Raw genomic sequence first — 14,169 nt, 5'->3', positions numbered from 1 at the left:
CGGGGTACATTTGACAAAGGCAGAAACCGGAAACGGGTCGTTTTTTCGTTTTTGGCCAAAAAAACAAAAACGGAAATTCAGTTCGTTTTTTCGTTTCTCTGGTCTTACTGACAAACAGATATACCACCCAATATTTCCTTTTGGTTGGTGGGTGGGTCTTCTGTGCCCACTTGCTTCTGATTGGATATGTTTGCGCTGTACTCTTCAAAATAAAAGTAAAGAAGGTGTACCATCGTAACATGCTCTTTGAACCTAACGGTTTTTCTCAGCAAACCTTGAGTTTCTTTCAGACACACACAGTGTTTGATTTCCTCATTCATTCAGTCAGCAGGCAAGTGTTGACGTCTGTTCTGCGTCTACATTAGAAGTTATATTAGGTGGAGACTATTTTCACAACCATGTCCTTTTGACAATGATCGCGTGGATGAAGGTGCAGCATTACAGTGCAGAGAATTAAATATTCGTCAGGAAATGATTATCAGACCTCATAGATGTTCTTACATTTCCAGACACTTATCTTTTTGAGCGGTACAGTTTCAAGTCACAGTTCATCATTAACATTCACAACCTAATCCGTCCTTACATTTCAACATTACCAATCGGAGTCATGCTCTCACATCACAGCAGAAATTGTGTGTTGCGCTGCGTTTAAAAAAATTTTTTTTTAACTTACGACGCCGTCTCCCTCTCTTTTGCTGCTGTGTTACACTTCCTTCTAAAAACATGCTCAAACTCACCGTATGAGCGCATTAATATTTCCAACTCCAGTGGGTGAAGAACGTCACCCTCCGCTTCCCTGTTGTCATGGTGACTCGTTGAAACGGGGCTCCATTCATGCTGTCTTTTTATACTTGTGGTGCACGCGCTTAACTCGAGGTGAAACTACTCCGAGTTGAACAAACTAACTCAAATCAGCTGTTGTGGAACCGAAAACTCAGAGTTTCCTTTCTCAGAGTAGATCAACTCAGAGTTCAGGGTTAGACTCAGAGTTTGTTGAACCTGCTTTGTGAAACTTGCAGCAGTGTAGGGTTAGTCATAAAGTAAACAAACAAACAAGGCCCAACTGTTAGGGTACATTTTAAACAGCCTTAAACATAAACTAAATAAGAAACTAACAAATGTTAGCTAAATATAGTGAAATGCAAGGTTAGAAAGCAAGTAGAGTGCAGAGAAGCACTAAAAAATACAATAAAATGCAGCTCTACCAGTTTGACTGTGTGAATTACACGACACAAGAGACTAGAAGACTAAACGCTGCAGTGTAAACAGATGAAAACCAGATTACTACCCACAACATGGTGTATAAAGTAGAGTTAAGTTGTGCAAAAAAAACCATGAAGATAAGGTGCATAGTGGGATAAATGTCCTTAGATTTTGTCTAGTGTGTCTGTTTGGTGCGTGTGTGTGTGTGTGCCTGTTTGTTTGTGTGTGTGCGTGCATGTGTGTGTGTGTGATGTGCAAGGAGTTTCTGGGTGGGAGGCGCATTTACAGCTCTGTCAAACTAAAAAGAAGACCTTGCCAGGGCCATGGAGATCTTCTGGGAAGCGCAGCAGCTCTGCACCTGGTCAGCAAGCTGCTGAAAGGTAATTTATGCATGTAATATTCATGTTTGTCTATGGATGTATATGCATTGATGTGTGTAAGGTGTATGTAATGTATAAAACAATTTATAAGTCTATCATATTATCAATTTGCAGACCGTTCCTGGTTCACGGCCAGGCTGCCCACCGACCAGATGTCAACAGGGTGTCAGAGTGTGTTGCTCTGAAACTCTACAAAGAGTTCAGGGAAGCCAGGACAACAGAGGCAAAACCTTTGCCATTCCTCAGTCCATTGTTATGACATACAGTCATATTAAACAATTGATTGAGGATTGCACAAGGATACAGCAGAATAGTAACCATGCACTGGTGACTATTAACAACACCACAGTGTCCTCCTGGTGAGTTAATTTACAGTTACTGGTTTTATACATTTATTTAGATGCATTAATGCAATAAATCCAAACAGATAATGACTGACAATCAATGTGCTCTTCTGATATTTTTCTCAAGGCTTCATGATCGGAGGGGGTGCAGCTTCCTCAGCAGATCCACATAGCAGAGGATCCCCTCCTGGAGGCCAGGGACCTTCATCAGTGATGCACAGGCATGAGGTTATGGAGTTCCTGGACACTGGAAACCACGAGGGTTAGAGTCACACTGTGCCAATGTGACTGGAGTGACTCACTCTCAGGGCTCTCCTCACCAGCCATCAACAGCTCCACCACCACCGGCAATGACACCACCACTTCTACCTCTACCAGCTCCAACATCACCTGCTACAGCATCTCAGACGCAGGGTTGTCCTCCTCACCAGCAGCCACCAGCTACTCAAAATCACTACCGTGATTGGCAATTTAAAAAAGCAGCTGATGAGGATGAGGATTGTACAAGGGCAGCCCCCCAAAAACAACACACAGGCCACACTTATCATTATCTGTGCAAAACCTGTGGCCAAGGAAAAAACAAAAACACTGGCCATACACAGGTGCGTGTCTGTTTAGATGAGTGGACAAACAAACTGGTTTGATTTGTAATTTATGTTTAAATTATGAGATTTTCTACTTCCTTTTCTAAATAAAACAGTAAAAAAAATGTATTTGTAAATTATTTGAGGTGTTTGTGTTCTCTTTTAAAAACAAACAAAAAAACATCTATGGTGATATAACACTATAATGATAAACACTATGATTAATAATTAATTCATTAAGTTGATTAAACTCTTATATGACTTAGTTGATGTAAATACAAAGATAGGGAAGAAATCATGGATTTTTCCCTTTATTTTCAATTGACATAGGAATAAACTAGATAAATGTGAATAATAATATAGATTAAACTCTTTTATATGACTTAGTTTATGCAAAAACATCCAAAGGAAAGAAAACATGGACTTTTTCCCATTTTTTACTTCTTTTTTCCCTTCTTCCGCTTTCCCCCTCCTTCCCCCTTCCTTTCCCCTCTTTCCCCCCCTCAGACAGTCCATTGTGCCCCTCGCCGATGCCACACAATTATTCTATGACCTGCAATGGCAACGTTTCTCATATCAGTTGAACGCTCTCTTTAAATTCATTGAGGTAATCTGTATTGTTGTGACTGTAATTGTTGATCTGACGTCATCTATATGTCTGTTGTCTGGATGTGTGGTCCATCCATCCATTCATCCATTATCTACCGCTTTATCCTCCACTGGAGTGTCACGGGGGGTGCTGTAATCAGCAATAGTTTAGTTTATTGTTGATTTTGTAGAAAGCTTTGTTGAGTGATTTCGTAGTTGTACCTCATGGGAGTGTAAAAACAGAAGAAGTAGACTTTTATAGTTCTAATACTTTTTCTGTCAAACAGACTAATAAGACATTCAAAAAGTGTAGGCCTGAAGTGAACATTATATTTTATAAACGTTATAATTATATTTCATGAACGTAATACTTTATTTTGTAAACGTGATCATTATATCATAAACGTGATAATTATATGTATGTGTATGTGTATAATCTGCATTTATATATTTTAGCAGTTTGGCTATATTATTTAATAGTTTACAAACTGGCTTTAATTATTCATAAATTGCATACACAGTACACTTCTGTGTTAATAAATGTCAACAAGTATTTTATTCGTCTCTATTATTGTCGCACACCGTGGTTTCTGTCAATGAGTTTGCATGAGATACGCGTGTATAAATAAAGTTTCAACAAAAGTAAACGTCATCACGTCAGACGTGATCTCTCACCCAATCAGTGTTTGAGGAGGCGTGTCTGTAAGGGGAGTGTCTGTAATGGGAGTGTCTGTAATGGTCTACAGTTAGACCTACTTGGATAACGCTGTACCTGAGACAGACAGAGACAAACGCCGGCGAAAACATATACCTCCTGTTGGAGGTCAACCGTGCTCAAACGCAGAGTACATTGTACTCCCGTACTTGGCAAGTATGTACTTCACGCGTACTTCTCAAGTATGTACTTTCCAAGTAAGCAAGTACATACTGGCATACTTGGGTATTGAGAAACGGCCAAAGTCCCTATTCAGCACTATAGATATTTGAAAGGTAGATGTGTCATCCGCTCTGCTGGCAAATAATGTCGTTGACACTCCGCCGTAAGAAAACCTATACTTTACATATCTATGCTCAGCATGATCGTAAGAACAAGGGGAGTGGCTAGTGACGTCGCTATCATGCGCCGCTCCGTATTGCGAAGTCATTTGAATTATGAAACACTTTATGCGGCGAACATGAAAACGAAAAAGCATTTCTCTGTTTGCTTTGGCACAGAAAAAGTAGTCTTGAATCTGAACATTAAAATGCAGTTTGGAATATTGATTATTATTTTTATTTATGAGTCACAAAATGCAGCTCCATTTTGAAAATGAATAAGCATTTCTGTTAATGCATTTTAATTTGATTAATGGCACACATTTGCTTCCATAAAGAATAGCAGCATGGACGTTTCTGTGTTTATTTTCTTTTTTGATGAAAAACTGCCACAGCCCCACTCCAAAACAGAGGGTGGCAGTACAACCGTAAAACGCTGGATGCAAACCGCCGCAAAACAATAAGAAATAAAAGAAAATGATGCCGCTCGCGCTGCGCGTGCGCGAAAACAACCCAGCAGATAAACTCCACCATGGCGGCGAGAGGCCATGTGCAAGACCCCAACGACAGGAGACTCAGACCCATTTACGGTAGGGACCAAGTGTCGAGTCGGGCGTGTTTGTGTGTTTCGAGGCTTGCTGCGTGCTGCTGTGTTCTGTGGTGGTGCGTGACTTTAGAGGCGATAATGGTGTTGGGAGTCGGAGGGCACAGGGCAGCGCTGCGGCCCCTCCAGCTCCGACCGCGGGTTCTGCTGCCCGCAGCGCCCCAATGACAGTGCACCTTAACCCAGCCTTCGGTAGGGTACGATTACTCCGGCTGGTGTCCGGATGAACCCGCGTTGAATCACCCTCGGCGTTGTCTTATGTTTTCTCCGGCGCGGACAGGGCTACTCATTTGTCGTTGTTTGACAGCTAGCCTAGCCGGCTACTGTGTCAGCTCGCCGCGGACGGGCTGCAGCTGTTCGTACTTCAAAAGGGCAACAGTTCAGTCGTGGGTGACAGTTAGTTCTGCCTCAGGTTGAAAATGTGTTTATTGTGGTTCGGTGTAGGTGTCCACATTGAGTCGCTAACTGCGTTTGAGTTGTGCTAGCTAACTAGGAGCACGGTTAGCTTCCAGTTAGCACCAAGCTCATCCTTCTAAGGACAATGCTTCAAGTTCTTTTATGAGAGGTACTTACCTGCTAGCCTCTTAGCACAGACCTGTATACACCGTTTGTACACAACTGTGATGTTTTTTCTTTCTTATGTATCAACATTTTACCTGGAAGTCGCATTGAATTCGGAACATTTAATGCTAGCGGTACCTACACTTCCTTATCAATATATTGTTTTGGTATTTTTAAAATGTCGGATGAAAAAGTGCCCTTAATGTAAGATAATTACTTAAACAATTATGCTTTTAAAGTTGGTGACAAATAAAGTTAGTTAAAAAATAAATCTTACAATCAATAATCACAAACTTTAATTGTGATATCTTGCTTTTTAAAATCTGCAATCAATCATCCACTCAATTCATAGTTGAATAAATCATCTATCCATTTGTAAACTAATGTGTCTGCTTATCATTACCATTCCAGAAGAATCAACACGAATGCAAAATCCGACCAGCAGTATAGTTGTCACGATAACAAAAGGAGTAACCATGGTACGATACCAGACAAAGTATTAATTACTTGTATTTTATTTGGTGCATGATAAACATAATACTGGTGAAGTAAGAATTAGACTGAATGGTTTTAGTTCATAACTGGGTCAACAAGAGTACATGAACAAAACCATATAAGCAATACAAACAAATAAATGAAGTTGGAGTGTATATGGTTGAAATTAAATAATCATTCAGTTTCCTTTGCACATTGATTTATGTTTAACTTATATAAATAATCAACTTAGGATAACAAGTCCACTATCTTTAAAAAAGAAATCTATTATACAATAGACAATAATGCTTCTTCTCCACCATAATAAACCATAGAGGACATAATACAACAAACAAGAACTGATTCCCTGTGAAAACTATATTTTTATGCATTTTCTATGAGCTTTATACTTTGACATCCTTAAACTCTTCATTCCTCGGCCTGTACACAGCCTATCATATCCACGTAACCAGTAACAGGCAAACAGCCAATCATTCAGCAGCTGTGTGGTTTGCTTGCAGTAGTTGCAATGTGGGTTTGTTTACAAGGGAGTAGCATGCAGTGAGAAGTCAGGAGGCTGGAAAGAGAGTAGACGCGGCCACCATGTAGCGGAAACTGGCACAGATATATCGGTATTTTGTAATTCACGGTATTACAGTCGTGTAGAATTTCTAGTCTCATAATAGGGATTAAAACTAACTTTTTTCACCACCATCCCTGAAACGTCCCAAAAAACATTTTGAATCGTCCTGAAAATCTTTTTTACATTTTGAGTTGTTACTTACTGATAATATAATATAGGGCCCTATGATTTCCGTGTTAACGGAATCGCGGACGGAATCGCGGAATTGGCCAATAAAAACGGAATCTAAACGCGGAATATCACGGAAATGGACATAATGTGACTGAAATGCTGTCATCGTGAGGAGAAGGAACGTTTGTTTTATACACCACGGAACAAGTGCGCTGTGCCCGCATGTAACCGGCGAGCATCCCCTCGTCCAGGTGCCGATTGAAACTCAAGTCACACCATCAAATACGCCATTATTACGGTTATATTGTTATTGTCAATAAAGATGTTATATTTAGGAATGCACCGATAATTCGCCGGCCGAAACACGGTGAGTAAACTGTGGAACATCGCCTATTAAATGCTGGAAAGTCTCTTTGCGCAAAAGTGAAACTTATGAACTTCCCGCGACATTCACTTCACAGCAGAGAACATTCTCTCTCTTTGGACAGTTAACTAAAGACATCGGCTCATCTGATGCATCTGTTATTCCCTTAATTGCAGAGTTGTAGGGGTAATATTGCGTGTAGAGAAATGATCCAGTCGGATATGGAGAAGCGGACGGCGCAGGAGAGGGAGAACAGTACAGCGCCGGGGCGGTGCGCAGAAATCTGTCTGCACCAGATTAGGGGGCACTACCACTTTTTTATTTATGTTAATTATTTTACTTTTAAATGTGACCAGCATTGCAGGGCTTGTTTTAAGATTCACTGGCATTTACTTAATTAGGATTTAACTTAAGTGAAAACAATTGAACAATTGAGAAGTCAGTGGATTCAAGAAGAAAGTTGCATGTCAGTGGACATTTTATTCACTGACACAAAAAGCACACATTATATGGTGGTAAAGTAAGTATAAAAGGTAAAAAAAAAACAGAATAACATTTTTTTTAAACGGAATTCTAAAAAATTAAAACGGAAAAACCGGAATTTGGAAAAAAATAAAATGGAATTTGGAAAAAAATAAAATGGATTTCATAGGGCCCTACATAATACATTATGTTGATAGTAAATAATATATTTATTTCCAGACTAGATTTGTTGTGTTGTTGTAGATGACAACCAACACACTCCGTCACAGAACTGTGGCCTACCTGACCTTCTGCCACTACTCCACCATTTAGTGACTGCTAGGCCTGTCACGATAACAAATTTTGCTGGACGATAAATTGTCTCAGAAATTATTGCGATTATCGATAATATTGTTGTTCTGAGATAATTTTCATCTAATACAATGATAATGGTATAATAATGCAGGTACACCTTTTCAAAGAGAAATAAACTTTTATTTTTAAAGAATATTTAACACTTGAACACATTAAATTAACAAACAAGCAAAAGCAATAAATAAAATGGGTTAGCTGCACTCTGCTGTGGTAGGCTACGCCAGGAGTCCCGCCTCCCCACACACCATGCGACTGACAAGTGACTTACATGAGGGTTCACTCATCGTTACTCTGGCTTTACACGGCAACACTTCCGGGTGAAACCGACACAATATTTTATCAGATGTGCCTTTCGTTTAGACGGCGACGGCGTTTTTGGGGCTTTAAAACGCAAAAAAATGAACACACCCTCCAGAGTGGAAATCTTAAAAACGCTACGCTGACACGACGCTGAACCTGGGGCGAATGTGGTGCCAACTTCAGCGTCGTGTCAGCGTGAGCAGCGCTGTCGCGTTCCCGTCTAAAGGGTTGACAGCGGAGCGTTTTTAAGATTTCCACTCTGGAGGGTGGGTGATACCGATCCAGGAGTCGTTTCAGCAATTACGCCGAGTCAGTGTTTTGGTTTTCGACTGTGGGCGACTCAGCGCTACTAGAAAGAAGTAGAAGGAAGTTTCAGTGCATGCGCGCTCTCCTGGTGTTGTTGTATGGCAGTGCTTCATAGGCGCCATCTAGCCACCAGGCATGCATACTACATCAAATTTCACACACTTTAGGACCCGAGAGAGAGAGGGAGAGAGAGAGAGACGGGGAAAACAAAAAAGCATGCAAATCGCATTTATCGCGGCCAGAAAAATTATCGAGCTAATTATAATTATCGTGCGATTAAATCATTTATTGAATATCGCGACAGGCCTAGTGACTGCATTTAGTGGGTTGTAGTCGTCATGAGAAGGGCCATGCATTGAGATTTGCATGAGGCTGTTTAGGGCTGTCAACATTGCTCAAAAATGGCGTTTGAAAAAACACACATATTCGAATATCGGTATTTGCGCATGATATCAATGATGCACGCATATTTTCATCCGCTGCATCTGGGGGCTTTCAATCAGCCAGACTGTCAGGTGATGACAGCATGACGTCAATAACAGGACAAACTAATACAACCAGACATTGTGTAGATGTAGTTTATTTAAGTTTAAACATATTTCACAACATATTACCTACACAAAAATAAGTAAATTAATTAAAGGTCACATAGAGTGGTCCTGTTGCACATAAATGTTAGTTATGGAGGTCTACTTACATATATTAAATTTTTTTTATGGTCAAAAACCTCCTAGTTGCTGTAAACGAGCCGATTGAAATCCTCTTTTCTGACGCTGTTCGTCAGCCGCGATGTTTCAGAGTGAGCTTTCACCCCCAGAAGACAGTCTTGTGATTGGCCAGTACTATTCAGCACATCCGCTCTCAGAAGTGCAGCGACACACGCGTTCCAGCAGAGTCCGCTTTTTTTCCTTTATTTTGCCCCTTATTATCGCAGTTCTGATGGTCAATAATGGACATTACAGCCATGTTTTTGAGCCTTAAATGAAGTAGTACACTGTAGAATAATTTCCACCCCCGCATTACTTCTGCTGTTGCTGCTGCTGTAAAAAAAAAAAAAAAAAAAAAAAGTCGACAAAAAATTCCACACGTGGACCTAGGGCTGGGCGATATGGAAAAAAATGTTATCACGATATGTTTTTCTATATTGATCGATCTCGATTCTTATCACGATATGTAGTTTTTCAGATGCAGCCAGTGTAATGGGACATCCTGAAGCTTGAAGAAATAAGAGATTCACTGAAACTTTATAATAAAGTTTAATAATGTAATGTAAACATGAGTCATCTCCCTTCACACAATAATACAAGCTTTTACTTATAGGGATGCACCGATCCACCTTTTTTCACTTCCGATCCGATCCCGATATCTGATTTTAGATAACTGCCGATACTCCGATACTATTCCGATATGGATGCTCTGTTTGCTTTAATATTATTATCATTGTTTTCTGCATCATTTTGATTATAAGGCTTTAATAAACTCCTTTATACAGCCAAGTGTGATATGTACCACTTTTACAACGTTTACAGCGACTTTACACACCCCCCCCCCCACACACACACACACACACAAACGCATAGCAGCGCACACACGAACGTAGTCACAGACACACACACATAAACGGAGTCACAGACAAGCCGTGAATGTTCAATCTCCAAACAAAACGCGATGCTGCCGTTTTAAATAAATAAATAGCATCTCCGTGTTAATCATTGATTTCACCGGACATTTTTTCCGCCAGCTAAATTCACGTGACAACAGCCATAAACGGCATATATACCGGCTAACGTGAACCCTGGCTTGGAGGAGTGTGATTTTCATTGTTTTTATGCCGCTGTCAGTACTGTTCTCCTCAGCGAGCAGGCGTTTAAAACGGTGACGGCTGGGATTAGGTCGGCTCGGCTGCAGGTTGCGGTTAACTCCTGGTCAATCATGCTCGCCTGCTAGCTGGCTGTAAACTGTGGAATGGATTTCCTGAACGGAGTCGTGCATCATTACTCCGCGTCTCATCGAGACACGCCTCAGTTCAGGAAACCCATTCCACTTTTTGCAGCCAGCTAACAGAGCATTCAGGGAATCACTTGTGGAGACATTTCAGCAGACACACACACACAGACGGATCGGAAATTTCCGATCCAACTGGACAGATTTCCGATCCGCCAATTACGTCTGTATCGGAACCCGATAACGATACTGGATCGGATCGGCCCCATCCCTAGTTATTTTCAGACTGTCCACTCCTAGAACACTGGAAGCTGCTTTCAGCACAGCTGTGCAATTGGCACTCTTTCTGAAATATACAATCTTGAAGGCGCCCTCGGAACATTTTCATGAATGGCACATTGTCTGCAGCATCTTTGCATGCAAGAGCAAGGCGGTGTGCAGCACAATGCACAGACACTAGCTGTGACCAGGAGTCTGTCAGCTGTTTGGCAACGCCATTCTGGCATCTTTAAAGGTAGATATTACAATAATCAGTACTTTCACCGTGATACAGGTGAAAGCTCTATATCATTTTGGTCTGGGGGCCGCATACGTCCTAATCTTATCTCAAGGGGGCCAGACCAGTAAACTTATAGTATTATTACATAGAAGTAACAGTAAGTCCAAATTTTTGGACTAAAAAATATGCTAACAAACTAGACTTCTTGAAAAAAGAATGTACAATAACAACATTATGCCTCAGTTTAACAGTTATTTGAGTGCATTGTGCATTACAACTGATCACAGTCCATGTACAATGTCCCAAAAACATTTAATCACAGGTATGTGGAACTTAAAGACACAGGCCTGCATGTTAACTTATATCAAACACGGAGAGTCACGTGAGGAAGACCTAGAGAATGGCAGCTCCGTAGATATCCTCCCGTCCTTCGCCAACAAATAATAACAATTAAACTATGTAAACTCTCTGTGAAAGTATAGTTAATGTTGTAAACAGTTGGTGCTCTCACACAACACAGTTATAAGGTCTGTGGCACAATGAATCAGGGGAAACGAAGTGTACTAACGCTTGAAGACCTCAGCCACCATGGAAGCTAACCCTGCTAGCCCCTCCAGTGGCGAAGCTAGCCAGAGAAACGACAGGGGGGGATATCCTAGCAGAAATTGCAAAAGTGAACGCAACTCTGAATAAAGTGGCAAGCGACGTATTGACAATCAAGTCGGACACAACAGAGCTCAAACATAATGTGAGTGCTTTGCAAACTCGTCTTGAAGAGGTGGAAAATCGCATCGGTGACATGGAGGATAGCACAGCCAGCATGACTTGTGATAACAAAGTGCTACGACAGAAAGTGGAGCAACTATGGAGTCGTGTTGATGATCAGGAAAATCGAGGGAGACGAAAAAACATTAGGCTGATTGGACTGAAAGAAGGAAAAGAAACGGGGGAATACAATGAATGACTACATAAAGAAGATACTGAACGAAGGACGGGGACTACAGGGGGAGGAGTATGAGATTGAGAGGAGGCACAGAAGTGGGGGACCACGGCCAGGTAATGATAATCCACCGCGGGTGATACTGGTGAAATTTCTACGTTACACGGCCCGCCAGAAAGTTTTGATGGCTGTGAAAAAAGAGGGATGGATACGATGGGAGGACTGCACACTATCTACAAAGATATGACCAAGGAGAGCACACTTGTCAGCGAAGGCTCTGTGGGATCAGCAGGTGGAACACCCAGCAATCCTGAGATTTACATGGAAGGGGGGGGGGGGGACTGAGTTTTACCAACCGGAAGAAAGCTGAGACCTTTGTTCGGGAAAATATTCAAAACACGGAGAATGACTGTGTGATATGAACATATGGGAGAATTAAACTTTGATTATTATTAAACTTTATTTTGAAGATATGGCAAAGACACGGACTTTCTGGGCGCTGCTGTAACCGGACGGTTGACGAGAGAAGGAGGAGCTGTCATTTTCTCTTAAAAGACAGTGTTTTTTGAGTTGGTTTTATTTTGTATTGTGTATTGGAGGTGTTGTTAATATTATTATTTTTATGATGACAGGAGTAAGACATTAATGTGTATTGAAGGAGTTAGGGGTAGATTTATGGATGAGGGCAAAAGGAGTCGGGTGTATATATGCTCTTTGGGGGAAATGGGTAGTGGACATATCAACATAATAACATGGAATATTAATGGCTGCACTGCACCATTTAAATGTAAAAAAAATACTCGCCTATCTTAAGTCTAAAGGCACAGATATTGCATATATTCAGGAGACGCACTTCAGAGACCAAGATGAAGCTATAAAAATGAAACGGGATTGGGTTGAAGTGTTGGAGTCCATTCATAAGGCACTGCATCCTCTCTCCGATCACTGATGCTCTTTCTGGAGAGCAGTATGTGAGCATCTCCTACCTCAAGCCAGTTCTCCATCTTCTGGCAACATCAGTCTTGGCTGAAGATGCTGAGGACACTGATCTGACTAGATCAATTAAAACCAAGGTCCTGGCATACCTCAACGACAAGTATAGTGACCTCAACACCCAGGAGCTTTTGGATGTTGCGTCATTCATGGACCCTAGGTTCAAAACGCAATACATCAGCGCAGACAACCTTCCTGCCATTAAGGCCAGACTGAAGACAGAAATGGTGGAATCAGCAAGACGTACACATAATCAGGTTAATCCTTGAAAATTATATTTCCACAAACACATAATATTAATATATAAGCTAACTGCAGAACTAATGTCTCTTTTCCCATCTGTCAGGAGAAGAGGTCTCGCACTGAAACTGCTCAAAATCCTCCAAGTGCACAGGCCTCTGGGGGAAAGGCAAAGAAGTCTCTTGGTAGCCTTTTTAAAACAAGTGCAGCCTCTTCAGCTTTGCCTCTGCCACTTGAAGATGTCGTGGAGGCAGAGTTGAATAGTTACCTGTTGACCCCGGTCATTGACGGAGAGGATGATCCCTTAGCCTGGTGGAAGGTACACAAGATTCACTTTCCACGACTGTGCAAGATGGCCCGCAAATATCTGTGTGTACAAGCCACAAGTGCCCCCTCAGAGCGTCTGTTCAGCACTGGAGGGAATATAGTGACTTGCACTCACTCATCCTTAAAGCCAGCAAAAGTAGATATGCTGGTCTTCCTAGCAAAAAACCTGTGAGCTAGGATCATGATGGCTGGCAGAGCCATACTCATTGTGCACTTTAGTTTGTGCTGTGTTGCTGTTACTTAATGCAGATAATCAAGATGTTCAGACAGTTTTAATTTAAAGGTGTGTTTGTGTGTGTCTATACAATTGCTGTATTATGTTTGCACTTTATGTGTAATGTTACTGACTGTAGAGATCAGTAAGATGTGTGTGTATTTTTTTTTTTATTATTATTTTATTTAATGACTGCTTAGCAGTTCACAGATGTCGAAAAACCGAGTGTGGTAAAGCCACAGATTTTATATATATTTGCAAACTGACTTTCATTTTAATGTTTACACCAGGGTTCCTTGTCAGCACTTTATGTTCAGATGCTTGTAAGTACCAAATATACTGTTGTTTATGTTCAAATATACTATTGTGATTGAAGTAGTTAAATAAAAATGTCAATCATCAATTCATGCATCACCTCATGTCATCATAACATCGGTCTGTCTTCAAGGAAAGAACAGTTTATTTTTAATGTAATATAGTATTGGCCATACATATGATGTATTGATTGTCTTTGTTTAATAATACAGAAGACAAAGACCCTAAAAAATAATCGCATCGCAATCTCAATATTGACACGAAAAATCGCAATTAGATTATTTTCCATAATCGTTCAGCCCTAGGTCAAAGTCATAAAAGTCATAAAAGGGACTGCGGCGGGGTGTCGTGACAAAGCTATTT

General features: G+C 40.9%; 1 protein-coding gene across 1 annotated transcript in view; it reads left to right on the top strand.

Moving 5' to 3' along the window:
• Positions 1-4,654: 4,654 nt before the first annotated feature.
• The window catches only part of naa25 (N-alpha-acetyltransferase 25, NatB auxiliary subunit), a 52,606-nt gene continuing 43,091 nt past the window's right edge, over positions 4,655-14,169 (top strand). Inside the window, exon 1 of the mRNA XM_083902451.1 lies at positions 4,655-4,724. Coding sequence (XP_083758577.1) covers positions 4,667-4,724 — 58 coding nt within the window. The 5' untranslated portion in view covers positions 4,655-4,666. The remainder of the gene's footprint in view (positions 4,725-14,169) is intronic.

The sequence above is a fragment of the Microchirus variegatus genome, assembly GCF_963457635.1.
Source record: "Microchirus variegatus genome assembly, chromosome: 16".
In the NCBI taxonomy this organism is placed as follows: Eukaryota; Metazoa; Chordata; class Actinopteri; order Pleuronectiformes; family Soleidae; genus Microchirus; species Microchirus variegatus.
This window is presented reverse-complemented; position numbering and strand designations above follow the sequence as displayed.